At 33.8% G+C, this 25,884-nt stretch overlaps 4 protein-coding genes across 9 annotated transcripts; 2 read left to right on the top strand and 2 right to left on the bottom strand.

Annotated features, from left to right (window-relative positions):
• The first annotated feature begins 64 nt into the window (after window positions 1-64).
• On the top strand, window positions 65-2,581 carry LOC107957907 (F-box protein At3g12350). Of its 3 annotated transcripts, none has more exons than XM_016893530.2 (2): window positions 65-1,275; window positions 2,000-2,581. In XM_016893530.2, exons 1-2 carry the CDS (start codon window positions 364-366, stop codon window positions 2,456-2,458), a joined length of 1,371 nt encoding a protein of 456 aa, XP_016749019.2. In that variant the 5' UTR covers window positions 65-363; the 3' UTR covers window positions 2,459-2,581. The 3 variants fall into 3 exon arrangements, with proteins under 3 accessions (XP_016749019.2, XP_040950112.1, XP_040950111.1); XM_041094178.1 differs by having other exon boundaries at window positions 1,987-2,581; XM_041094177.1 differs by having other exon boundaries at window positions 1,965-2,581.
• A 4,187-nt stretch (window positions 2,582-6,768) lies between these two features.
• On the bottom strand, window positions 6,769-10,092 carry LOC107957909 (A-kinase anchor protein 17A). 2 transcript variants are annotated; one of them, XM_016893533.2, is made up of 5 exons: window positions 9,497-10,092; window positions 9,282-9,423; window positions 8,275-8,440; window positions 7,155-7,352; window positions 6,769-6,992 (listed from the first exon to the last, which is right to left on the bottom strand). In XM_016893533.2, exons 1-5 carry the CDS (start codon window positions 10,017-10,019, stop codon window positions 6,987-6,989), a joined length of 1,035 nt encoding a protein of 344 aa, XP_016749022.1. In that variant the 5' UTR covers window positions 10,020-10,092; the 3' UTR covers window positions 6,769-6,986. The 2 variants fall into 2 exon arrangements, with proteins under 2 accessions (XP_016749022.1, XP_040950110.1); XM_041094176.1 differs by lacking the exon at window positions 6,769-6,992 and having other exon boundaries at window positions 7,154-7,348.
• A 229-nt stretch (window positions 10,093-10,321) lies between these two features.
• LOC107957910 (uncharacterized) lies at window positions 10,322-11,973 on the top strand. The gene is made up of 4 exons (XM_016893534.2): window positions 10,322-10,473; window positions 10,971-11,076; window positions 11,359-11,420; window positions 11,739-11,973. The coding sequence occupies exons 1-3, from the start codon at window positions 10,361-10,363 to the stop codon at window positions 11,371-11,373; spliced, it is 234 nt and encodes a 77-aa protein (XP_016749023.2). The 5' UTR covers window positions 10,322-10,360; the 3' UTR covers window positions 11,374-11,420; window positions 11,739-11,973.
• A 44-nt stretch (window positions 11,974-12,017) lies between these two features.
• On the bottom strand, window positions 12,018-15,637 carry LOC107957908 (protein NPGR1). Of its 3 annotated transcripts, none has more exons than XM_016893531.2 (6): window positions 15,274-15,637; window positions 14,814-15,048; window positions 14,458-14,716; window positions 12,915-14,143; window positions 12,655-12,802; window positions 12,018-12,580 (listed from the first exon to the last, which is right to left on the bottom strand). In XM_016893531.2, exons 2-6 carry the CDS (start codon window positions 15,003-15,005, stop codon window positions 12,270-12,272), a joined length of 2,139 nt encoding a protein of 712 aa, XP_016749020.2. In that variant the 5' UTR covers window positions 15,006-15,048; window positions 15,274-15,637; the 3' UTR covers window positions 12,018-12,269. The 3 variants fall into 3 exon arrangements, with proteins under 3 accessions (XP_016749020.2, XP_016749021.2, XP_040950109.1); XM_016893532.2 differs by lacking the exon at window positions 15,274-15,637 and adding an exon at window positions 15,161-15,266; XM_041094175.1 differs by lacking the exon at window positions 15,274-15,637 and having other exon boundaries at window positions 14,814-15,149.
• Between the last annotated feature and the right edge of the window lie 10,247 nt (window positions 15,638-25,884).

Raw genomic sequence — 25,884 nt, 5'->3', positions numbered from 1 at the left:
AAACGGGCTATATATGTATATAAATCCTGATTTAAGTCTTATTTTACCATTTCAGTCTTGACTTTTAAAAGGCCCAAACTTCTGAAAGCCTAACCCAAAAGGTAATATTGCAGTGCACGCATTTTCTTTCCTAAGTTCCCAACCGAAGTGTGCGCATTTGTTTGTGGCATGTTTCATTTCCTTGCCTTAATTGCAGACAAGACAACGTTTTGGTGGGGAATTGTTATTGGAATCATTCCCTCATCTCCAAGAATCTACCCAAACTCTCATCTCAAACCCAACCATTAACCATTAATTTTTTTTCCAGATAAATACAAAGTTTGTCCCTCAACTGAAAAAGAAAAAGAAAAAGAGAAAGCTACTATGGCTAATCCCAAAGACCCAAAGGAGTGGTCATTTTCCTTCTCCGACTTCCCTGAAGACGTCCAGCTTTGCATCCTCTCCTTCCTGTCCCTACCCGATATCGCGAATTTCGCTTGCACCTCTAAACGCTCCGTTTCGCTATGTTGCAACGACACCAAGCTCTGGTTCGCCCTTTGCCAACGCCGGTGGGGCCCCAAGACCCAGATCAATAAATGGGGTGGCGGTCAAATCACCTACAAGCTCCTTTACAAGACCCTCACCCAGTGGGAGAATCTCATCGGCTTCTGGCGCCATTGCGGTCGTGCCGGCCTCTCAGGTCAATGTCCTCGGTTGATCATTTTCGAGTGGGGCCCATCTTTTGTTTTCGGTTCTAGGGTTTGCCCGTCCAAAAACGGCACTTACCATGTTACCAAATCACCGTTTTTGTGGATGGGGATATCCCCAGATGGGCAAATCGTGTACTTTCTCGATCTAGAAGGCCAAACTGAAATTCCATCCGGGGATTTCGGTAGCTGGCTGGAATTTGTCTGCATGGACCAAAATCTGGTGCCAGCCAATGTTAATTTCATGGGTAAGGATCATTTTGTAGTTGAAGAAAATTCGAACTTTTGGCATAGTAGTAAAAGTAAAGATGTGTTAAGAAGGATTTCAAGTTCAAAGAATTTGATAGGAGATAGTGATGAAGTTATTGAGAGCAGAATCGCTGGGAGCTTACCGGACCGATTTGTATCGGAAATGTATACGCATTTCGCGAATAGAACGAGCCCTGGTGGTGGTGGGGATAGAGCGTGGAGGAGGCAAAGAAAGAAGGAGAAGGAAAGGCAAGGGAGGAGGAAATGGGAGCCTGAGCATTTCCTTAAAGTTATCGATTGCTCGCCTACTCCGGATAAGCCCTTGCAGGGTCTTTGGAAGGTGTTGTGAAAACTCCTCGTTTTCCAAATTTTGTTTTGTATCCAGAGTTTAAGAACTTCTGTTTGTAAATATATTGTTGTTGACTTATTGGATTAGTAGGAAAATAAGAATGCTTGTAAAGCTGCCTTTCTAAGTTTTTTTTTTTTGTGGGTGGGGGGGGGGGGGGAGGTTTACCTTAGATTTGATGGTTGCATTTTAGTTAATTAAAGTTTTCAGTTCATGCTGTCATTTTAGCACTGATTAATCCTTATTTTCCCTTACATCTTTGAACAACTGTGGCATGTTTTTGGTTGATGTTTTTGAATTTATATGACATATTGACAAGGCTATGCAAAGTACAAACATGAGAAAGAATGTCAGGGGAAGCTGGTTTGTTCAGGGTGTAGACAAGCAGTAGGTGCCTTTGTGTTGTTTGATAAACATCCTTTTTGTGCACATCATCTGATTTTTAATTTCAGAATGTAAATGGGAGGTACTGCCCTTGGGGCTTTAACTGTGTTAGTTTGGTCCAATTTGGCTTGCAATTACACTTGGTTAATATGATTTACAAATGCATTTGACTGGCATACCTTGGGTCCCTTGTAGGCCACTGTTTTCCAGGATAACAAACTCTTTTTTTCTACTGAGGTGCTTGATAAATGTTTCCCATCATGTCAATGATGAATGAAATAGGTTTTTTTTTATTACAGCTCAGATTTGAATCTCTTCCAGCTTATAATTGCAGGGAATTTCTGGTGACATGAACTTGAATTTCTATCTTGTTAAATATGATGAAATTGGGGGCATAATCTGCCAAAGGATTGGGGACTTCTCATCCTCCTATACTCTTGTGTTCTGGACATCAGAACCTATGTCCATGCAGTCACCATTTTCTCTAGAGGAAGAACGTATCTATGATGATCGCATACATTTTCAGCCAATTGCAGCTGAGGATCAAATTCATAGTCAACCAGCCATGACAGGCATCGAGAAGGTTTCCCACATTCTGCATATCAACTCAAGTTGCAATTTAATGCTTCCATCCTTGATAGGATCTGCTGGTCTCCAGCATGGAGAAGGAAGGATATGGCAGTACATGAATGGAACATTTGGATTTGGTTTTCTTCGTGATCATTTTATTGTAGACCTGAAACATATCATCCAAGAAGGTCGTCTTCTTGATTCAGTGAATTTGTTGCAATGATAGTTCATATACTGATTGATTTCTAACTTGGTGTCATGCTAGGGCTGGCACTTCACATTACTTTTTGTAAAATAATTACATCTTTGAGCCGTTTGGCCATTGAAATCCCAAATTCTTCATCCATTTTTTGTGCTTGAGATAATTTCCCATTAATGAGACTGTGTATATCTAAACACGTGTAGCTGAGATAATTAGAAAGGGGATTCAATTTATGTTACCATGCAAGCGTCTAATGGCCAATCAGACTACACGATTTCCCAAGCGCAAGACAATAAAACATAAACCAAATATTTTTGATCGAAGAAACCGCAGCTTCATAAATTTTCCTCCACGCCCGTTCAACCACCCTCTTCTTTACACCTACCTCTCCACTCACCATGTCTTTATTACTGTTTCATTAATTAAACTAAATAGATGGGTGTTTCTTCAATTAAAAACGGAGACGAGTAGATCGCTATCTTGTTCTTTTCTTTTCTTTTTCGATCGAAAGCTTCATTTTTTTTTACTTAAGCTGCAATACAGCTTGGTAGAGTATCAAGACTATCAAAGGAAACAGAAAACTTAGCAAGCTGATTAGCTTCAAAGTTGTTCGTTCTTCTCGTCCAGCAAACACTAATGTCATTCCTGGTGTTAAGCAACTCTTTGCAGTCGATAATAACAGTACCAAATTCAGACCAATCTTATCTTTTTCTTAGTTTTTATCATAAATCCTCTTTCTCTCTTTCCTTTTTCCAGTATGGGCGTCAGTAAGTAATCTTTGTGGTAATTTTCCTAATTACTTAAGGGAGAAGATCATCAGAACGTTCAATGAGAGTGGCTGATGAAACATGCACATGAATGGTAAAACTATAGGGGTACCAGAAAAAAAGGTAAGGAACCACTATTTCTTTACACAAGACAAAATGCAAAAGAAAAGCTGCATTTTGTTTAATATTTTACACAAATATATGATTTCTGATTACTTCGAGATAAAAAGTAAACTGAATTTGTATTGAAAATAGAAAGAAGATTGTAATGTTTGAGAGAAACGAGTTGCTCAATCTTCTATTTAAAACCTGAACCTAGACAAGAAGAAAGTTATACATTTGTGTTCAAATTTGAAAACCCATTTGCAACATGGTTCGCGTCTCGTCGAATCGTACTAAAATGACACTGCATGAACATCCTTACCAGGTGACGACCATCGACAATATAAGTTTTTATTATTTCGATATAAAACCTTTTTAAACTAGGAAAGTTAAATGAAATAATAGAAAGAATAATTGGTACAACATATATATTTTTTATCAAATTGTTACATTAATACGACGATGAGTAATAGCTAAAAGCTGAGAGACTAAACAAATAAAAGCCATCATAAATTGTTATAGAGGGAAACAAAATTATGGTAAAAAAAAAAAGGACATGTCTGATTACATTTTTGTAACACCTGAGTAATAAAGGTTACATTTAGCACGTAACATTCTCTTCTATATCAAATATTTATAATTTAAATTTTTATTAAAGTTTTATTACTTTTATTAATGTTTTGAGACAGTCTCATATTAATATAGAATTTTAACTTCAAAGTTATTCTATCTTGAGACACAGGGATTTATGTTTTGAGACAATTCAAGACATGATCATGATATTGTACTTTTTAGCTTTGATTGAAATTTTTGCCCTCAAAACCATTTTTTGCCTGCCCTGACCTAATGCTCTGACCTTGACTTTAAAAATTTTAACTCACTTCGATTCCACCTGAGTTTTTTTTTTTTTGTAAAATTGTGATTAATTATTTTTTAAAACAAAAAGTTTTACCAGATTTGCTTAATAATTTATCTATGAAGTTGTGTACTAATGTATATTTACACTTATACTGTGATTACAATACAGAAGAAAAAAGGAACAAGAATTCCTTTAATAAATTATTAAATTAAGTAGATAGAAAATGAGAGAAATAATCTTAAAAGGGGTGAAAGGGAACTAGTACTGAAGTGGTAAAATATGACTAATAGTGGTAAAGATTAGAGATTTTTAATTTAATTAATATTAAATACATCTAAAGGATAATTTTATAAATATCTCGAGGTAGGGTGGGGGCTTTCATTCTAAACCCGATCCGACATGACTATTTTTTAAAATTAGCCTACCCCGCTCAAACCCCCAATTTCAATAAAAAACCCAAATCCTGTCAGGTCATATTTAAGTTTTTTTGCCATCCATATGACTAACCATGTGAGATATTATAATAAAAAAATTACCCTATTTTAAGTTACTTGCAAAATAACTCTAAAAAATTTGAGATAAAACACAAAAATTTAATATCCAAAAGAAAATAAAGACATTAAAAACGTTATCTATTCAAGTAGTAATGCAACCAACTATTCCAAATAGGTTACAAATCGATTAGCTTGCTCCGGTGTGAAGCCTAAATTATAGAAAAAAAAATTGTTGCAAATAACTTAAAAGAGGATATTGTTTTTTTTTATTTTAATACCTCAAATGGGTTAACTAATAGATTATAAAAGATTGAAAATGAATTTTTTAAAATATATATTTTAAAATTTTTAGAGTTATAACTAAATTAGTAAATTTTATAAATGTTGCTAGCCAAATTTATTAATTTTTTTAATATTAGAACTAAAATGATAAATTTTGTAAATATTAAAGACTAAATTTGTTAAATTTTTTATATTTAAGATTAAATTAATAGAATGAATAAGTATTAGAGGGCTAATTTTATTACTAGACCGATAAAAAACCCACATCAACTCACACTAACAAAAATATTTAATTTTAAAAAATTTAATAATTAAATAAAAATGATTAATAATTGGGTGACCAAAATAAAATGAAAGGCATAGTTGAGTGACCATTTTTATATTTTACCCATAAAAAATAATTTTCAACATTTTTCACGTCAATAGAGGGGCCAAAATGCAATTTACCCCTAAGTACAAAGCCTTCCCTGATACTTTTACCAAAAGTTGAAGATTATGAAAATTATAAAAATTAAAAACATTGTACTTTAAAAGAGAATAAAAATAATTAACAATACTAAAAATTAACATTTAAAATGAATTAATTAAATTAAAACATAATATTTTATCTAAATTAATTAAAAAAATTAAACTAGACATGTTCAAGGATCGGGCTACCCGCCCAAGTCTGAAGGCTCGCCTAAAATTTAGAAAGGTTTGGGTAAAAATGTTAAGCTCAAAAAATGAACTAGACAAAAAATATTAAGCCCATTTAAAATATGGGTCAAGCTCGAGCTTAAACATTTAAGGCTCAAATTCAACCCGGCCCAATCCATTTTTAAGTTTAAAATAAACTTATACTAAATATATAAGAAACATTAAAATAACGTTACGATGATTATATAAAAATTTTCAACAAATAAAAAATGTATAAAATTATTAAACATTAAAATAATATAATATAAATATATTTTTTTAAATTAAAAAATAACAAGTGGACCTAAAATAGGTTTAAGTTAGTCTTTTGTAAATATGAACGGATTTAGACAAAATTTTAAGCCAATATTTCAGGTCGGGCCTGGACAAGCATAAAATATGTTAATATCATGTCTAAACTCGACCCAATCCAGCCCACGAGCACCTCTAAATTGAACTTTCTAAAGAAAATCTAAAAATTTACTTCAAAAGAATAACAGGTAACTTAAAAAAAAAGTAGAAGATAAAAGACAATCAACAAACATGGTTAATAAGTACAGAAAATAATATTTAAAATGAATTAATTACATTAAGATATAATATTTATCCTTATTTAATTAAAAGAATAAACCAACTCTATTTGATTAAGTAAAAGATCAAACTATCCTTATTTCCTTCCCTCAAAAGAAATAGAAGATCGCATAAAAAATTGTAGAAGACGAAAATATTATTACTAAAAATATAGGTTTACAAAGTTTAGCATAATTTTTTTTAGCTTTTTTGCTAAACTATTTAATGAATTTATGTATTGTTCAAGACTTCAAATTTATATTAATATTTTATGTTTTAGTATAAAAGATTTAGCTTTCTAATAATATATTTTTAATTTTTATTAAACATGTAATTAATGATTGAGTTTTAAGCTAAATTATTTTAAGTCTTCCATTATCTCATAAAACAATTTTATTAGTTAATTAAAACTTAAGATTGAATTTTTGAAGATTAAATGACGAACATTTTGTATAATAAAATATATATTTTAATAATTTAACCTTAAAAGATAATATTTAAAGATAACCTTTTAAATGTTTTCAATTAGTAAATTACTACTAGTAAATAGTAATTTCAATATTATATGTTTATTCTATCAAATAAAAGAAAACTCGGTAAAATTGATTAATTAATAGCATGTTGTCCAGAAAGCATTTAGCATATGAAAACTGAAAACGGGTGAAGTTAGAACTTTAGCATCATTTCCGAAATAATAAACCAATCAGATGGAAATGGAAATATTCATTCATCATTTAACCGAAAGCCTAACCTCATTCAGTCTACTCTTACATAAATCTTCTAAATGTGCACCTATATTTTCATTCCTGCATTCAGAGAGGAAAAAAGGATCACAATTTAGCTGAAAACATAGACTATAACCCGCAATAAAAGATCCGACCAACATATCAACCAATATTAATGAGAGAAAACAATTGAAAAAATAACAGGAAGCCTAATTCATCATCATCATTGAGCTGAATTCTGACCTTGAATCTCTTTCTGCGGGTATCATTCGAAGTGAACTCAGATACATGAGGTTCACGTCTGGGAGCTTCCGATCTGTATCGTACTGCTGCAGGTTCCTGCATCTTGCTGCTCTTGTCTTGATTTTGACTTCTTGAGTTTCGGAAAAACCCATCCTTGTCCCATGTAACCTCATAATCAGCACTCAATCGAGATCCTTGCTAATTAATAGTAAATGAGATTGGATATCAGCAGAACTACTCACACTATAGCTGTTGATGGATGATGTTATAAATGTAATTTAAACATAGTCCCGACCAACAAGCATTTAGATTAGCCATGCTCGCAAAATAACTGAACAGAAGTGTTATCTTTTTTATCACATCTGACAACACCATAATGTTCAACACAATCAACCATGCAATAGATTTTACCCATTCCTTTCGAAGTGTCCCATTGAAAAGGAGTCTTAAAACTTTGGCATTGATAATGGCTCGCAAGTAAGCCATAGTGCAGAAAGCAAGGAAGACTATCTTGCACTTTCAATTTTTAACCACCAGAAAAGGCCACCATCTCCCTTAAGACACTTGCCTAAAGCAAGAGAAAGCTCCTCTTGCATATATTACCTGTATTATTTGGTTATGCTTTTGTTTCATGAGATATCACTTATAGGATTTATGTTCTTGGTTGCATCAGCAGTGCTTGGCTACGTGCGTAGAACTCTCTCCCTATCTGTCTCTCTGTAACTATTATCTTCAGTGTTATATTTATTTTGATTTTTATCTCTAAGTCAAAGCTTTTTTTGACTTAAAATGTTTTCTTTTTTTGGCAGTTATATTTATTTTGATTTTTGATCTCTAAGCCAAACCTTTCTTTTGACTTAAAATGTTGTCTTTAGTTTTTGGTAGTTTTGGTGTATAATGATTTTCTGCAAATCAGATTAAACTCTGCCCCTTTTGTTGACAAAATAGTTAACTTTGCTTTTTTAATTGCCGAATGGACAAATTAAGGGGAAAAAAACCTAGTGATGTGCCATTGACTTCATGGCAGGAAAAAAAAAATCAAACTATGGTGCAAGGCTCAAGCAAAATGCTCCTCAGCTATAATTAGAAGAGAAAGGAAAAAAAAGAAAAATATCCATACCTTTTGCAACGAGCGACCACATAAAACCTTGAGTGCATTATAAAAATCCCGGTATTTCTCAAATTGAACAATGATCTTACAATGAAGACCTGAAACAATGCCTATGTCCAATTCATACTCATCCATCCCCTTAGCAAGATCCTCGTCCTCGGAAACATTAAGATTCCTATTTAGAGAAGTTAAAAGGAGTAACAACAAGAACATTATACAATCGTGTAAAATTCATATAGTAGCATTAACCATAAGAAAGCAATCTAAAATATATGAAGTATTAGGACTACAGATATATGATACCGGTCCATCACAAATTCATATGTTTTCATAAATTTTGTAGGTAAGAGAAAATCTTTGAGCATCTAATGCCAATTACTCTTAAATGATAAAAAAAGAATATGAAGATAAATGTAAGTTGAAAGAGCAAAATAAAATAAGAGTACAATCGCATAATTTTCATTTCATAGCATTAAAAATAAGACACATTATTTTAGACATGTAGCAATAAGTGCAAGGAATGATACTGCAACCACATGAAGAGTATTAGAGAAGATATAAGATATCAATCAATCAATCACCAATTCATATGTAGTAATTAGTCTCCATGGGTAAGATAAGTTCTATGAGCATCTAAAGTCAATGATTTGTAAATATTAAGAGTATGTAAGAAAACAAATTATAACCATAAGAAAAGAATGCAATTAAATCCTAAAACTCGTGTAGCTAGAAGCTACACATGCTAGAGTTCTCATTTCTATTCAATTCTTGCTAACCTAGAGTCATATAGCTTAGTGCTTAACTAAGGTGCTAGTAGGCCTCAGGTCAGTGAAAGAAAGTAAAAGAACACAAGGTTAACCAAAAAATCCCTAATATTCTCATACGCAATAGATAATATAAAACCGCACTTTTGACAGGCACAAATCATGACAGAGTTTCCACACATTCAACAACAAGGGTTTGACATAATTTACTAAAATTCAGTAACGGTGAAATAAATTAAAGAAAGGAATTACCTTATCTTCCCAAATGTAGAAAAAATGGTATGCGTAACCAGCATCGAAGGCTTGGATGAAACTCTTGGCTCCGCGAACCACCTCGATGGAACCCCTCTCAACACAATTGTATCAGGCTCCTGTCTTCCTCCCCTCGAATAACCTGCAAATAAAAATCCATTTAAAATATAAAACGCAACTTCAAGTTCAAATTCAAAACGAAAATGGATACAGACCTCGGTTTCGAAATGCATACGACTCCCCCCAATCTTTCCTCATTCTTTCAAAATCATCCGAAGCTGGAATCTCAACACTAAGATTATACTTAACTCCTTCAAGATTGAGCTCAATCCCATCCATTTTCTCCGCTACATAGCTTCTCCATTCCAAAAATTTCTTTTCCAATTCCTTCACATCCTCTTCTTCGTTATCAACCTCTTCAATTTTCTTCTTACTGCTCAAAAACCTAATGTCACGAATGAATAGAGCACCGTGGGCGACCGGCTCGTCTCGCTTCCGTTTCTTGAGGTCTTTGAGTCGTTTGATCTGGAGGTCTTCTTCGGGGACGGTAACGGAGACGGAGAGCGAGGTCTTGAGGAAATCTATCAGGGCTCGCTTGAGCTGCCATTCGTCGATGGGTTTCGAAACCGAGGGGAGAGAAGGGTGGATTGTGAGATTGAGTTTCACGCGCGGAAAGAGAAACAAACCGTTCTCGATTTCTAGGGTTTCCGTTGGCGGCAGTGTCTCTAAGGGTCGCATTTCAAATCGTATCCTATGACTCCTTAGACGCTTGTTGTTAGAGTTTAAGGGGCAAAGGAAAACCAGGAAACGCCGCCGTTTAGATCTTCGAGCCGTTGAAAATGGCTTTGTTACGACTCACACAGGAAACATATATGATGTTAAGTCTAAGAAGATACCAACGAAATTCCGCCAGCAGACGGCTAAGCTCTCCGAAAAGACAAAAATGTCCTTTTATTTATGACGTGGCGCTTTTCTATTGGTTCAAATAGGAGGTAAATAATTAAACGTAACCGCAATCTATAAAACAACGGCAACGTAAGTCAAAGATCAAAGGCTAGGGAAAGAAAAAAGGACAGAAAATGGGGTGTTTCTTCTCTTGCTTCGACGGAGGAAACAAAGAACAGCGAAAGGAGCAAGACAGATTGGCCTCTGCCGAAGCTCGTGCCAAAGCCGCCGAGGCTGCTCAGAAAAGGTCACTTAGTCTCCCCTTCTACGATTCGCTGTCTTTTCTCTCATATTCTGTTGCTTCTGCCATACTATTGGCATATGACAAATATTTGCATTCATATGTTTTTTGTTTAATTCTCAAAATTTTTGTGTTCCGGGCTGCACGATTTATAAGACTGATTCTTTTGATTTCGAAAATTGTTTGGGTTATTGAGTTTTGATCAGAGAAAAAAAGAGAGAGGAAATTCACTGCTGAATATTAGGGCTTGCAACTGTGTTATGGGAGATTGAAATTTTTGAAAATAATTCAATTTGATTTCCTCATTGATATTGTTATATGAATTGCTAGCAGTGAGGTAATTATATTCAGACTCTTGCTATTTGGAGTTGTGAAAGATGAACATTCCTCTGGTTTGATGTCAACAAGGGTAAAGAATGATAAGAGAGTATTGTGATGCTTTGCAACAGTTTATTTATGGCATATTAGTTTTTTAACTTATAAATGATTGATCAAAATCGCAGGCAAGAGCAGTTTGAACAGTCAGCCGCGGGAAGAGCTGCTCGTGCCCAGGTGCAAGCGGCTGCGAAGCAGTCAGCAAATTCTAATAAAGGCGAACCTGTTTTGAAGGTTTTTATTACCTAATGCAGCTTGAATGACAATGGTTTATGGTTTTTATGAATTAAAATCTGCTTGTTAAAGGGGGAATGTGGTGGGTGGAGGGGAATATTGGGAGTTTCACTTCATCTTATTGTGGCATGGTCTTTCCTATGATGATGCCCTTGTCCTCCAACCTCATGCCATGCTGCCTTTGGCTCTGATAAATAATTTCTTTTGAGGATCAGTTTCTATACTCCTTACATTCAGCAACAATATATAAATTTGACCCTTTTGTTGATTGGTGATTTGCAGTGGCAGCTGGGTTGAAGATTTGCCTAGTCTCTCTTCAGCCAAAACTGCTAATGTAGATATGGGTAAACTTTCTATGTGGTTATTTAATTGGTCGAGAGATTTGCCATCAAGTATTTCTGCATTTTTTTCCTTTTTTTTCCCCTCATGAGCATCATGATTTCCACATTGGTAAATGGTAAAATTATAGACATCCTCAACAAGAAGTTTAGCTTATCAGAACAATTTTCTATTCTGTGATCATTTCCATCTTACAATTTCGCTGGTATCTTTTTCACGCCTATCGGAGGTATCTGGTGGATCAGATACCAGTTCTAGCTAGAGGCCATTACAATTTCGCTTAAATTTCCACTTTGTAAACTTAATTGTTTTCTGTCATGCAGAAATAAATTTTGATGTACATAGTTTCCAAGTTGTGAATTCCTCGCCATTAAGCAAGTGATACGGTACAAGTGCACCAGCAGTCAATTTTTTTCTCCATTTTCAGTTGTAATGTGTATGATAAATCCAAGATGAAGTTGAGCTTTTTCTGTACAATCTCAACCTGAACTTATCAAATTTCTTGGTTTCCTGTAAAGACTTAACTCCTCTCTTATATTTTGTCAATGTAGTTTTTTATATGCCTTGTTTTCTGGTTTGTGCGGCCTGGATTCAACTAAAATAATTTAAAAGAACCTTGTACCGGAGGGAAGAACAACTAGTTTTCTGAGTTCAAGAGTTTTGGTATTAACAAGGAATAAGAACTTCTAGTTTTCTGAATAAGAATGTTGGTATTAACAGCAAAAAATCGAAGCTAAAAATTAGGAGGTTGCTATACATTTCAATAGGACATCGTTGCAGAATAGCAGTGTATAGAACCAGCAAACTTTGTTATAGAAATTGCCCGCTAAGTGTTAACTAATTAAATTCCAGTGTCATGTGAAGGCTTCAACAGGTGCTGATAGCTTCAACTCATAGGCTGCTTGAAAATAGTCTGCTGCTAGTTGTAATGAGCCTTCCATTTTGGCAATCAATCCAAGGTTCATCCAGGCATCATGATTTGTAGGATCTAACCGAAGAGCATTCATTAGAAAGCTTCTTGCAACTGGGAGTGATTGACCATCCAGTTTTATGAGTACCGCCGCAGTTGAAACAATGCTGGGCACGTAATCTGGTTCTATAGACAGTGAGACTGAGAATGATACCAGGGCCTCTTTATAAAGTGATTGGGCTTCAAATAACAAACCTGCAAAATAAAATACTTGGAAATTAAAAGGGAACATCAGTAACTAATATGCAGTGATTGGATGGGATTTTTACCTGTTGTATGCCAACTTTTGGGTGAATAAAAATCAATTGACTTGGCTTTGTTTAAACAAATTTCTGCATCGGGCCACGAACCAAACTTGGTGTAAACAGTAGCTAGATCCTGCCAGGCCGCCATTTCCATATTTCTTTCAGCTATATTCTGCAAAAGATAAAACATAGGTGAAAACACATAGCAAGTACTCAAGTTAATTACAAGCATAATTTGCAAATGCATGAAATGTATTTCATGCAGCTGTTTCAGGTCAAACTACCTCTGTATGGGAACTCTTTGCATGACCAGAGTTATTAGACTGAGCTTCTCTTTGTGCTTGAATCAGAGATAGCAAGATGCTGTAAGTTTCAATTGCTTGCTTGGGCCGTTCCTGAGCAATCTGAAGCACAGCTTTCAGTCTTAGAAGTTCTAATTGATCTGATCCACTGGCTTCATCTAAAGCGAACTCAAGTATGGTTTCAGCATCTTTGAACCGCCTGTCTGCAGAAAGTATTAATGCTAATAGCTTCCAACCTCTTCCTGAGTTTTCAGCCACCAGGCTAGAGTACTTCATTGCATTGTCAAAGGCCAAATCTAAATTCCTCTGAACTGCATTTTCCAAACTGAGGTTAAACATCACTTCAGGATCTTCCTTCATGTTGAAAGCAGCATAGTTAAGAGAGGTCAAAGATTCTTTCTGGAAAGGAGCTCTTTCAGAATCTGATATGGAAATTCTAGCAGCATTCCCATAGCAAATGCCAAGGAACTTATGGGCTTGAGCCTTGAAATGTCCATTCATTTCATCTTCCAAGTCAATCACATAACGAGCAAATGTTATTCCATCATGAGCATGCTTCGGATCTTGCGAAGATATATAAGCACCAAGCTGTAAAGCAAGGATATCAGGCTCGCGCTTTGCTTCAGACTGACTGGAAACCTTCTTTAATAAGTTCAATGCCACTTCATTCTGACCAGCAGCAGCATAACAAAGAGCAAGAAAGTACCACCTCTCAGCTCTTTCATATATGCCCGGAGAGACCTGCTCCACATGAGCTGCAAGTAACTCGAAGTGCCCAGAAACTGAGAGAGCAAAGGTGAGATGATCCATAATTTCTGCATCCCACTTTATTTCTCCAAATGCCACTTTTTGCATTAGTGCTAGAAGGAGAAGAATTGCTTCCTCAATACAATTAGGGGTAGTTAAGCCCCATACACGTAAAGGAGGTGGGAGGCTGGTTTCAACACCGCCATAAAGTAGTATGGCAGCTAAGTTTTTTTGTACACTTGCTAACCTCTGGGAATCCAAATGCCATGGCTTGACTAAAGCCCGACGATACGCAGTTATAGCTTCCTTGAGATAGCCTATCTTAATCCATAGATTAGGGAGCAGTTCTAATGCTCTGTGAAACATTTCTTGTAACTTGCAATCTTCAGCAATTCCCTCATGCATTCCATTAGGCAGTGCCGCCTCAACTACATCTAAAATTAGGTTGCACTCCTTTGCAGCCTCTGATAAATGAAAGAAACAAAGCATTAAAACCATTTAAACCTTACACTCCTAAGTTCTTAACACCAATTTCATAGCATACATCTAAACTATTCAACAAGTGCAGTGCAATTTATAAAATCCTTGATCTTCTTCGATGATCAAATTGAACCATCCAAAACAGGGATTGTTCGTCTCGGTCCAGACATATGCGCAGGGAATCATAAGATTATAAGGCCAGTACCTCTAAGAACTAAGCAAAACCATGAAACCATTTCTTGTCAACTGTGAAGCAAACCAATTATGTAAGTTCCCAGCAAGGAGAATTCGGAAATACCTTTAATATGCCCAAGTTCCTCCAACGATTTTGCTTTCAAGAAAATGGCTTCCAGAAGTAAGCTCACTGAGTGCATCGACATCACAGTATGAGGGATAATGTCAGCTTTGGACCGTGATTTGCGTAGCCGGGTCCTCTCAACAATAGCCGTAGTCATCCTTGGTGTCAAACCTTTGATGTCAATACCCTGAAAAACCTGAAGCGCAGCATCGAAATTCCCTCTTTGATACTCTAGCCTCCCCAACAGTGCCCTTGCTTCCTGCAAACTCATTCCAAAAAGAAAACAAATGAGCTTGCAAATGATTGGATAGAACGAAGAACAATTTTGATTTGGCCGAAATAAGCCCTTTATCCACCTCGTAGTTTAAGGAGAGAGCTTCTTTGAGAGTGGATTCAACTTCATCCACTTGAACATCCTCGAGCTTGGATTCCCAATCTCCGGTCCGAGACGACAGCCCACTGGCTGAGAAATCTCTGGTTGCTAAAGACTCCGGAGACTGTGGAGCATCTTCAAACTTGAACTGTTCACCTGAACAAGCACACAACATCTTCTCCAACGAAACAACAGCCTACAATTTGGATGTCCAACACCTGGAGAAAATGAATTGGATCAAACAAACTGATGGAATAGCATTTAAACCGTAATGGAAATCAGTTACTGAACAGTTACAATCTAATAAAAGAGAAATGGAATTCCACAAACTGATTAAAAAGGAAGAGAAGAGGTAAAATCTCTGGGGAGCAAAGAGTAAGTTATAGAAAGCAGAAATGCGTATTCAAAGAGAAGGAAAAAAGTTGACAGAGCTTTGGACTTGCCAAAAACCAGCAGAGGCCGCTTACACCGTGAAAGCTACTTCTCTTCTTCTTCAAAAGAAGAAATATGGTAAGTGGGTGACAACTGAAACCAAATACTTCAAAAAGAAATAATGAACTGGTTTTATAGATCTGATTTAGAAATGCTATTTGTTGTAAAATAAAAATAAAAGTTCTTTCTGCATGTGTGAAGTGGATGCAAGCCAAATGGCTAGGGAGCTTAACACACAGATTCTTTCGGTTTCATTTTTTTCATCTGATTTTATAAATTATTTCTTCTTAATTTTATATCAATACTTTCTCTTTATAATTGCTGCCAAAATTAGTCGATTGGATTCGTACTGCTCGGCCCCTTATTAAATGCAACATTCCCCACTTAGTTTAAACCTTCTTAAATATAAAATTTTATAATTTTATTTCTTCAGATGGATAAAAAGGAAAACTATTAATTCCAAAAATAAAATAAAAGTAAGTTGAACCTAAAAAGGAAAAAAATAAAAACAATGAAAGGGTAAGATTTAAGTTGGGGATTTTAAATTAGGGGCCCAGAGGCAGGTGTTGGAAAAGCATAACCAACTTTGAATTCAAATAAATGAACAGCAAAGTTTGACAATGGCAGTAGGGAACTGTGAACATGGCAGCCTTCTCTCAACCTGCGATTCCAACTGGCATTTCCCATTTAAAAAATTTCCAATACGGTCTTTTACAATTAATTTGCTGAAAAGAAAAAGTTTATGTGGATTTAAAGCAACATATTTCACAAAAGGAGACAATACAGATGTTCATTGTGTAATTGAACATTGCTTAGGATTAGGTATTCACCTGATTTCACCAATCCTTTTTCTTCTTCGTTTTAATTCCAATTACTTTATGTTTACCAATGGCTTTGACATGTTTTAAATTAATCATAGAATAATTAGCTACATCATGGTATCATCATTATTCGTTTAAGACAAGCTTTATGGGCTGATTTAATCCTTCCTCAAGACATTTTTGTAATCCAAACTACCTACTTTTTTGCGCATGTAATTGCAGATGGTCACACTTGCACGGTGCTCAAGAAGAATCAAGCCATAACCGTAAGATCCAAACATTATGCAACATAATTAGCGTATTTATGTCTGCTACTCTGCTCTATACGCAACTTAAGCATTTAAAAAGGTTAAATTCTACTATTAGTCCATAAGTTATGAATTTAGTTCTTTACTTTAATTTGATTAATTTTAGTCCCTGTACTTTTTGAATTTTAAAATTTTACTCTTGACCGAAATGGTAGCAGTTAAATACGTTTGGTTAAATTCAATTACTAGTCGTATATAATGTATATAATTATAGATTTAGTCTATATTCTCCAACCGTATCATTTTAAGTCTTTATACTTTTCAAATTTTGAAATTTCAATCTTGATGCAAATGACAATTGTTAATCCATTAACTATATTTTTAGTGAGTAATAAATGAAAATAACAAGCTCATATGTCATTACACATATAATAATATATTTGTCATATTAAATTTTAAAAATAACATAATGATGGCGCCCCAGCATGCGCGCTTCGGGAATTAGAAAATTGCAATTAGATGTGTAAAGTATGCACGTTGTCTGCAAGTATACAAGTCAAATTGTAATATAGTTTGTTATTTACTACAAAATACTTTGAAAGTATTCTGAGGATCGTACCCAATAAAGGTTTATTTAAACTAAATTGCTAACTCAAATTACACGCTAAACAAGTCTAAATATTACTCACATCAAAATCATAGTACGAAAAAATCAAAATAATTGGATTGAATAATAAAATAACAGAAAAGAAATACCAAAATCAAGAATCAACTAAACAAGCAGAAGGGTGAAACACCTCTATGTTCATGATCAACCCGAGTCTACGATTTTAATAATTAGCTAACAATTAACCTAATTAATACCTTTCGGCCTATAACTAGATTAACTGATCGATTTAGTCTACTTATCTTTCAACCTGATAAACTAAATTGGGTTAGATTAGGTTGATTCATAATAGACTATCCTTTTGGCCTCATCTACCTAAGTAACTTCCTAAAGTCATCAATTTTAAGGTTTATTTCATTTAGTCTACTCCAACTAACTAGATGCAAAACCTTAATCCCCAAGTTAATCAATCCCACTTCATTTCATCAACCTTTCCTAATGTTTTAGTTATGGCTCATTTTAAATGCAAGATTTCCTATCAATGTATTAAACATGTAGAAGATGTAAAATAAAGAGAGTAGAGAAGAACTGCTTAGAATCCGAAAATCATGATGTGCGCTTGAATCTTGAAACCCTTGAATGAATATGTTGATTGTGATTTCAACAAAGAACAATTAACAAAAATGAACTAGAAACAAAAATAAACTAAAACTAATATTGAACTTGAAATGATGTTTACAACTAAAAGAGAAATTGAAATCTAACACTAAACCCCATTTAAGAACAAAAAAATAAATTTTAAATCATAAACTAAGATCTAACTCCCCTAGTTAAGTCCTGAGAGCTAACATTTATAGTGTCCTTGTTAAATGACCAAAACATGTCAATTACAAGCTACTAAACATGTTAATTATGACTACGCGGATGAAAAATACCCTTGGCTGTCAATTGGGCCTCGTCAGACCGGTTTCTGAAATTAAAGGCCATATATTCCCTTTTTAGGTCCGAAGTTGAATGTCACGACAAGGGCTTCTGGATGTTGTGACATTGATGATCGTAAGCTCCCCCCATTGGCTCGAAGTTGGATATCGCGACTTTGGCTTGTAGATGTCGTGACATCGATAGCTATGTGCTCCCCATCTTGGTTCGAAGTTGGACGTCACGACATTGCCTGATGGTTGTCGCAACATCGATTACCATAGCTCACCTCTTGGATTTGTGCTTGAAATTCTACTACGTGTTGAGGTTAACTTCGTTGCTGCGACATCTGGACTAGTCAACTGACTTATCGGCCTAAAATGTTGTCCTATACACTTAACTAACACGTTATTTCTTTCTTAGGCCCAAATTAGTTTAACAAGTCATAAAACCACATTAAAAGCTCGTTTTATTGAATTTAAATGCAAAACTAATTAAATCTTCAAAGTGAATAAAGAGATATAAAATTTGTAATAGCCCGATTTTAGGCTTAGTCGGAACAGTGGTTTCGGGACCACAAATCCGACGAAAAAAAAAATGTAATGGCTTGAATTTTCAGAGGTGTCGGAACGGTGATTCGAGATCACTAAATTCGACAAATGGGTAGAAAATATTATTAATTTAGCAAGTATAAGTTAAATATGAAGTTAGGAAAATTTTTGAAATAGTGAATAGTGCACTAGAAATAAATATTAAAATAATTAGAATCGAAAGGAGGTATCAAGACCTCGGGGATTTTATACTGAGCCATAAATATTTTTATAAATATTTATGGAGTGTTAAAAAGTTAGTATTAAAGTTTCGTTAAGAAATTTTAAAGTTCCGATAATTAATTGAACAAAAAGGACTAAATTGTAACAAATGCAAAATTTTAGGAAATGATTAAATAGCTTAAATGATAAAAGGAAGAGGGCTTAAAAGCAAATAGACCCAAGGTCTATTTGGGCTGGACGGCAGAGGCATGAAATCAGCAAGAAAGTAAGGAGAATTAAGGGCAAAATTGGAAAATTGCAAAATTTGCTTAATAAAGTTAGGACCCAAGTGGAATTATCTAGATTTCTCTTCATTTTTCTGAATTCTCATCAGCTAAAACACCATGGAAGGGCTTCTTCAAGCTGGTTCTTCATATTTTTATTACAAGTAAGTTCAATTCTTGACTATTCCTTGAAATTTTTGTATTTTTATGACTTTTACAACTAGGCCCACTTGTTAAATTCATTAGTTTTTGATTTTATGAAAGAAGTTGAAAGTTGATATGAATATGTGCTGGAAGTATATGATGATTTAGCATGAAATTAGAGCTTTAAATTGTTCATATGCTGATTTTATTGAAAGAATTGAATAGAAAGTGAATGTTTGGGACCTAATAGTAAAAGAGTTTGAAGATAGAGTTATATGTGGCAATTCTGAATTTCAATAGTTGTGTAACAACTTATAATGTCTAGTAAAGTACTAATTGAGAAAATTAGATTAATTGAGGGGTTAATTGAGAAAGGACCGAATTGTATAAACTGTGAAATTTGGGGCAAAATGGAAATCAACATTTTGCACTAAAGCAGTTTTGGACAGCAGCAGTAGTGTAACTTTGAAAAATCACCAAAAATTGTAGAGATTGAATTAGAGGATGAATAAAATATGAAATTAAATCTTATTGAGTCTAGTTTCTTATAAAAGAAATGATGTGAGCAATGGAATTGTAAATCATGAGATATAATAGATTTTGTGAGAAAAGGTCAGAATGAATTCGGGTTCCCCTGTTCTGACTTTGGAAAATCATTAAAAATTGTACAGAAATGATTATGAGTTATAGTTTATATGGTTAGAATCCTTAATGAGTCTATTTTTAGAAGAAACAAGCTAAAACATCATCCGAATTCTGTACAATGAGATAATTAATTTTTAGTGAAGAGTGGTCGGAACTGTCAGACAGCGAAACAGGGGAAACTTTAAAGAATAAACTGTACTATTTGGCTGAACCAAAAATTATGAAAATTTTATGGTATGAAGATATGTGAGTCTAGTTTCAGGGAAAATTAACGGATCTTAATTTGGAGCTCTGTAGCTCCGGATAAAAATAATTTAGTGACTCTGACTCGGATAAACAGCTTTGAATATACATGTTAGTGAATATTGAAATTATGGTTAATGTTGTTTAAGTGTGTTATACACATTAAGGATGTGGAATGGAGAGGAGGAGGAGGAAAATTGGGAAATATATGAATGATTCGTGTATAAATGGTCATATGTTTGATTATAACTCATAAACGATGAAATATGAATGATGCTTATTTTTGTGCATTATTGGTCATGGTTTAAGCTCATGTGTGAAAATAAAGTTTCATAGTATGTGTGTATGGTATATTCAGTATATGATTTGGCATGAAATAATACCATGAATGGTTTATGAATTAACACATGTTGGTAAGCATGATATATGAATAAATGATCAAATTGAGCGGAACGCCGGATTTGAGTACTTCTGATCAAGTGATAAAGTGATAAGTGGTAGCTTTAGCTACACTTATCTGATCAAGTGACAAGTGGAAAGTGATAAGTAATAGCTTCGGCTATACTTATCTGATCAAGTGATAAAGTGATAAGTTATAGCTTCGGCTATACTTATCTGATCAAGTGACAAAGTGATAAGTGATAGCTTCAGCTACACTTATCTGATCAAGTGACAAGTGGAAAGTGATAAGTGATAGCTTCGGCTACACTTATCTGATCAAGTGACAAGTGAAAAGTGATAAGTGATAGCTTCGGCTATACTTATCTGATCAAGAGACAAAGTGATAAGTGATAGCTTTAGCTACACTTATCTGATCAAGAGACAAAGTGATAAGTGGCTACACTTATCTGATCAAGAAACAAAGTGATAAGTGGCTACACTTATCTGATCAAGGGACAAGTGATAAGTGATCATACGTAAGACCATAGTTATACTATGGCAAAGTGAAAGTGAAGTACTCAATTTTCCGTGACCGTTCCCTAATTTGATTAAGGATGGTAAGTGACAAATGGGCCCAAAAGAATTAAAGTAAATGGATAAGTGGTAGTGTATTTATATCAGGACGATGTTGTTATTCAAACTAAAGTGATATTTTCATTGCTAAATTGAGAATTTCATAAATGTGTTATTGAATGGTATAATCAATAAACATTGAGTTAAATGGTAAATACGTATTAGTTTTGAATTTGATGTCATTGAATTGTACGTGAATTAAATGGAAATTTCTAGTGATATGATTTAAATTATGAGCATGAGAAATTGCGAATTGAATGAAATGGAAATGAAGCATTAAATTGCATGAGTATGTATCGGGTCTCGCAGGCCCTAATTATTATGATTATAATATTTTGAGGATATATTGTGAAAAGTTATAGAAACATGTTAATTATTTTTGAAAGTTTTAATTTTGATGAAATTTTATAACTCGGTTAAATACGTTTACAAGTGTATGTGTTTTGGTAATGCCTCGTACCCTATTCCGGTGTTGGATACGGGTAAGGAGTGTTACAAAATTACTCAAATATAAGTTCATTATGTGTTGAAAAAAACTTAATTTTCCACAACGAATTATGGAAGATCACAACCAAGTTTCATATCATTCATACTTAACTCGGGTCTCAAACAGACTTGCGAATGCCTTCAAACCAACCTGAGAACATGCAAGGACTTAATTGTAGACTATACAAAAAGTACACAAATTTTAGTAAATAAGAGTCACACGACCGTATCGTTAAGCTGTGCGATAAGCTAATGCCATGTAATCTTAAGTCACACGATCATATTGTCAGGTCGTGTAACTAATTTTGGTTGTGTATCCCAAATATCACCTAAATCAAACAGATCATACAGTTGTGTCATATGCCCATGTATGGCACACGTGTAATACCCCCGAAAGTTACTACAGTAAAAAAGTGAAATATTGTCATTGATATAATAAAATAAGGAAATAAAGTGACAAAAAGGGAAATTTTGAGTTATGTCAACAAAATTTGTTTGGGAAGTATATTATGATATATTAATTCAAGAAAGGACTAAATCGAAAAAGTGAAAAAAAATTTGTGGCCCAAAAGTAAATACTCAAAATTTAAGAGGTTAAAGTGTAAAAATGAAAAAGTTGAAGGACCAATAGTATAAATATTTTAAGGGTGGAATGATCTAGAAACTAAGGAAAATGGATGAATTAGGGCCAAATTGAATAAGAGGAAAAAGTCTGAGTGGCTAAATCACAATTTTACTAAAAGAAGTGATGAGTCAATGGAGGAATTTTGAAGAATCATAAGGGCCAAAATGGTCATTTAGCAAGGAAGATAATTTTGAAGAGTAATGATGATATTGGTGATATTTTAGATTAATTAAATAAATAAATATTAGTTTATTATTATTTTGATTTGACTTTTAATTATATTTTTATTATTATTTTATTTAGTATATAAGGAAAGAAAGATGGAGAATTCTCTCCATCTTTCCATGTTCTCAATGTGAGAAGAAGAAGAAAGAAAGAAATTTTTTTCTTTATAATTTGGTCCTTTTACCAAAAATCTACCATTTTCACTTAGAAATCAAAAGAATTTTCATAGCCATCAATAGATAAAGATAATAAGGAGACTATAACGAGCTAGAATATCAAGTTAGATTCAAGAAATAGAAGCTAGAGGAGAGAGAAAGTTAAGTTAAAGTTTGGTTTCAAGAGAATAAGGTATGGATGTTAAGGTTTTATGTTATTTTTAAGTTTAGTGGGCTGTATTGAATGCCATGAATATTCAGCTAGCATGGGTTTGCATTAGAAATAGGTAATTTGCATGTTTTAGGCTCAATGACTAAATTAAATAAAAGTAAAATTTTAGGGACAATTTTGTAAAAATGTCAAAAATGACCAAATTGCATGAAATGAATTGTTTTATTGTCTAAATTAATACATTGGAAGAAATTATTCATTTATATTAAGTGGGTTTAGAGCTTTAATTTTGTTGTTTGATGACTATATAAAGTGATTTTGTTAAATATTGATTTTAGGATCAAATTGTGAAATGGTTAAAATATTAGGGTTTGGTATTAAATTTTTGTTTTATTAAGGGTTTTATGATAGCCTAGAATATTTGGATAAATTATTAATTGAGAAAAATTAGTTGACTTGATAGATTAACTAGTTAAGGGACTAAGTTGCAAAAGTTGTAAAAGTTGGGGTAATTGAGTAAATTCAAAAAATTGAAGGGTATAAAGTGTGAAATGAATTGGAACTGAAATATATGCTAATGAATGGGTAATTTTATATTTTAGATTAAGATTCTGTAGATACTCGTGAAAAAGGAAAAAAAATAGCAGAATAGCCCTGAACTTCTACAATTATTACAATTCAATTCAGTGAGTTCGTATGAACTGTATTCTGTATAATTTTGATTAAAATGAATGTTAATTGGTGATTGGTAATATATATATATGTTCTATTGTTAGAATTGATTTATTGTTGGAAAAATATTATCGAAATTAATACTTAGTTTGGATTGAACGCGAGATTTGAGTACATTCGTTATGTGACACATGAAGGCATTGGAGGAAAATGACGGTGAATTACCCAAGTAAATCGAGGTTCAACTTTTTTTGTGAACTATTGTGTTTTACTTTCTGTTTAGCTCTTACGAGCTTCTGTTTAACTCATATGAGATTCCGTTCAACTCTATTGAGCTTCTGTTAAACTCTTATGAGTTTTCGTTCAGCTCTTACAAGTTTATGTTTAACTTCTGTTTAGCTCTTATAAGCTTCTATTCAACTCTTAAGAGTTTCTGTTAAGCTATTATGAGCTTCTGTTCAGCTTGCGAGCTTCTGTTAACGATGTACTCATATCCATAAGTCGTTCTTCGAATGGTAAGATAACATGAGTTGTTTTTGGATGATATATGTATATGAAGAAACAGTAAGATAATGATATGTATCATGATATGTATATATATCAATATCTTGATATGTTAATCCATGGAAATTATGTAAGTTGAGATGAGTAATAAACTCAAGTGTGATATGTTGAGAAAATAAGTTTATCAATGTTGAATTTATATGAAACATGTTCAAGTATGCTAGCAAGTGTTGTTGTTGATGCTTAGACAAGTGCCAAGCTATTGGTTAAATGGTAATATGTTTATTTATATGATGCGTTGAAAGGGTAAGTGCTCAAATGAAAATATACTTGTGCTCATGAAAGTGTGGTAAGTTTTAAGTTATGCAATTTCTTATGAAATGCCTTATCATATGATTAATTCGAAAAGGGCTATATTCAAATGCACTAGCTTGTGGTTATAGTGGTATGGTATGCTTATGTCTGGTGTGTTATACATATGGAATGAGCGTGAAAAGTAAAGAAATGCAAATGAAAATTTAGAAATTTGGAAGAGTTAAAGTTGTTGAATATACTTCATGAATATTGTGGTATCAATATTGGATTATTCTTGATATGTATAAATTTCTTATTTAAAATGAATTGATATGATTAAAGTTTATACGAGCCTACTAAGCATTCATTGCTTACGTAGTTGTTTTCCTTTACTTTTCAGATTATCGGAAGCTCGATTAGGTTGGAAGCTTGTCGGAGATATATCACACTATCCATCGGTTCTATCAGTACTTTCGAATGTTTTGATTTTGGTCATAATGGCATGTATAGGTATTTTGATTAATGTTGGTCTATATGTAAATTGTTAAGATTAGCCACTTATTTTAGCTTGTGTTAAATGCCATGATATAGTTTGTAGATGTGTGAATCGTTGGGGCTAGGTTAGGAACAAATTGGGTGAGAAATAAGACCTGTAAAATGACATATTTTCATCCACACGGGTAGAGACATCGACGTGTGTCTCAACCATGTATGACACACGGCCAGGTGACACGGCTGTATGTCTATTGTATCTTAAAATTTGCACAAAACAGAATGCTCACATGGCCTAGCACACGGGCGTGTGACTTGGCCGTGTGACTCAAGTTAGAGAGCTCACAAGTTTGGACATGGGCTGGGACACGGCCGTGTGCCCCTATTTTGAAAGCCCACACGGCTTAGCCACACGGGCGTATGCCCCCTACACCTTTGAAAAATTTTAATATTTTTCGAAAAATTTTCTAAGTACTCTGTTTAGTCCTAATTTGTTTCTAATGTGTATTTTGGGCCTTGAGGGCTCCTATAAGGGACATTATGCTTGATCTTGATTGGTTTTTGATATGAATGCAATATGATATGAAATGTCTATTATTGGATCTGTAAATTTTGGTAATACTCCCTAACCTTGTTCTGATGACGGATTCGGGTTATGGGTGTTACAACACGGCCGTGTGTTGGGTCGTGTATCAGGCTGTGTATACCTACAAGACCCTTTTGCAACAAGTTACCTACCCTCAAGTTCACTTAGGTCACAAGCAAACATTAGATCATCAATCAACATGTTCAAATACATCAAAAATATTCCAAAACACAATCTTAAATCATCCATCCTAAGTGCTTAACCAATATGTCACAATTGGCACATCAATTCAACCATTTACAGTAACACATTCATCATCATTCATACCACAATTCACATATCTAAACGTTTACACATAATCACCATCAAATACCAATACAACATTAAGCAAAATTCACCATAAGTCCAAAGCATATTTGCCAATTCATATAAAAAATAACATGCATCTAGAAACTTAACTTTACATGCCATTTCAAATCACAAACTTATATTTAAACTATTGTAACCAAAATACTTATATACATGCCACTTATAACTTATACCAAAATGATGATATAGTAAACATAATAAAGGGACTGGCCAACAAATGAAAGGGGGAAAAACATTTTTTTACTAGAACTGGATATGCGTTTTTGGGCTATCAATTCCATGGTCGATGGTCCAAACTTAAAGGTCCCAATAACCCAAAAGTCCAAAGGACCTAAAATTCCAACGATCAAAAGAAGAATGTGGGCT

The sequence above is a fragment of the Gossypium hirsutum genome, chromosome D05 (genome assembly GCF_007990345.1).
Source record: "Gossypium hirsutum isolate 1008001.06 chromosome D05, Gossypium_hirsutum_v2.1, whole genome shotgun sequence".
NCBI lineage: Eukaryota > Viridiplantae > Streptophyta > Magnoliopsida > Malvales > Malvaceae > Gossypium > Gossypium hirsutum.
This window is presented reverse-complemented; position numbering and strand designations above follow the sequence as displayed.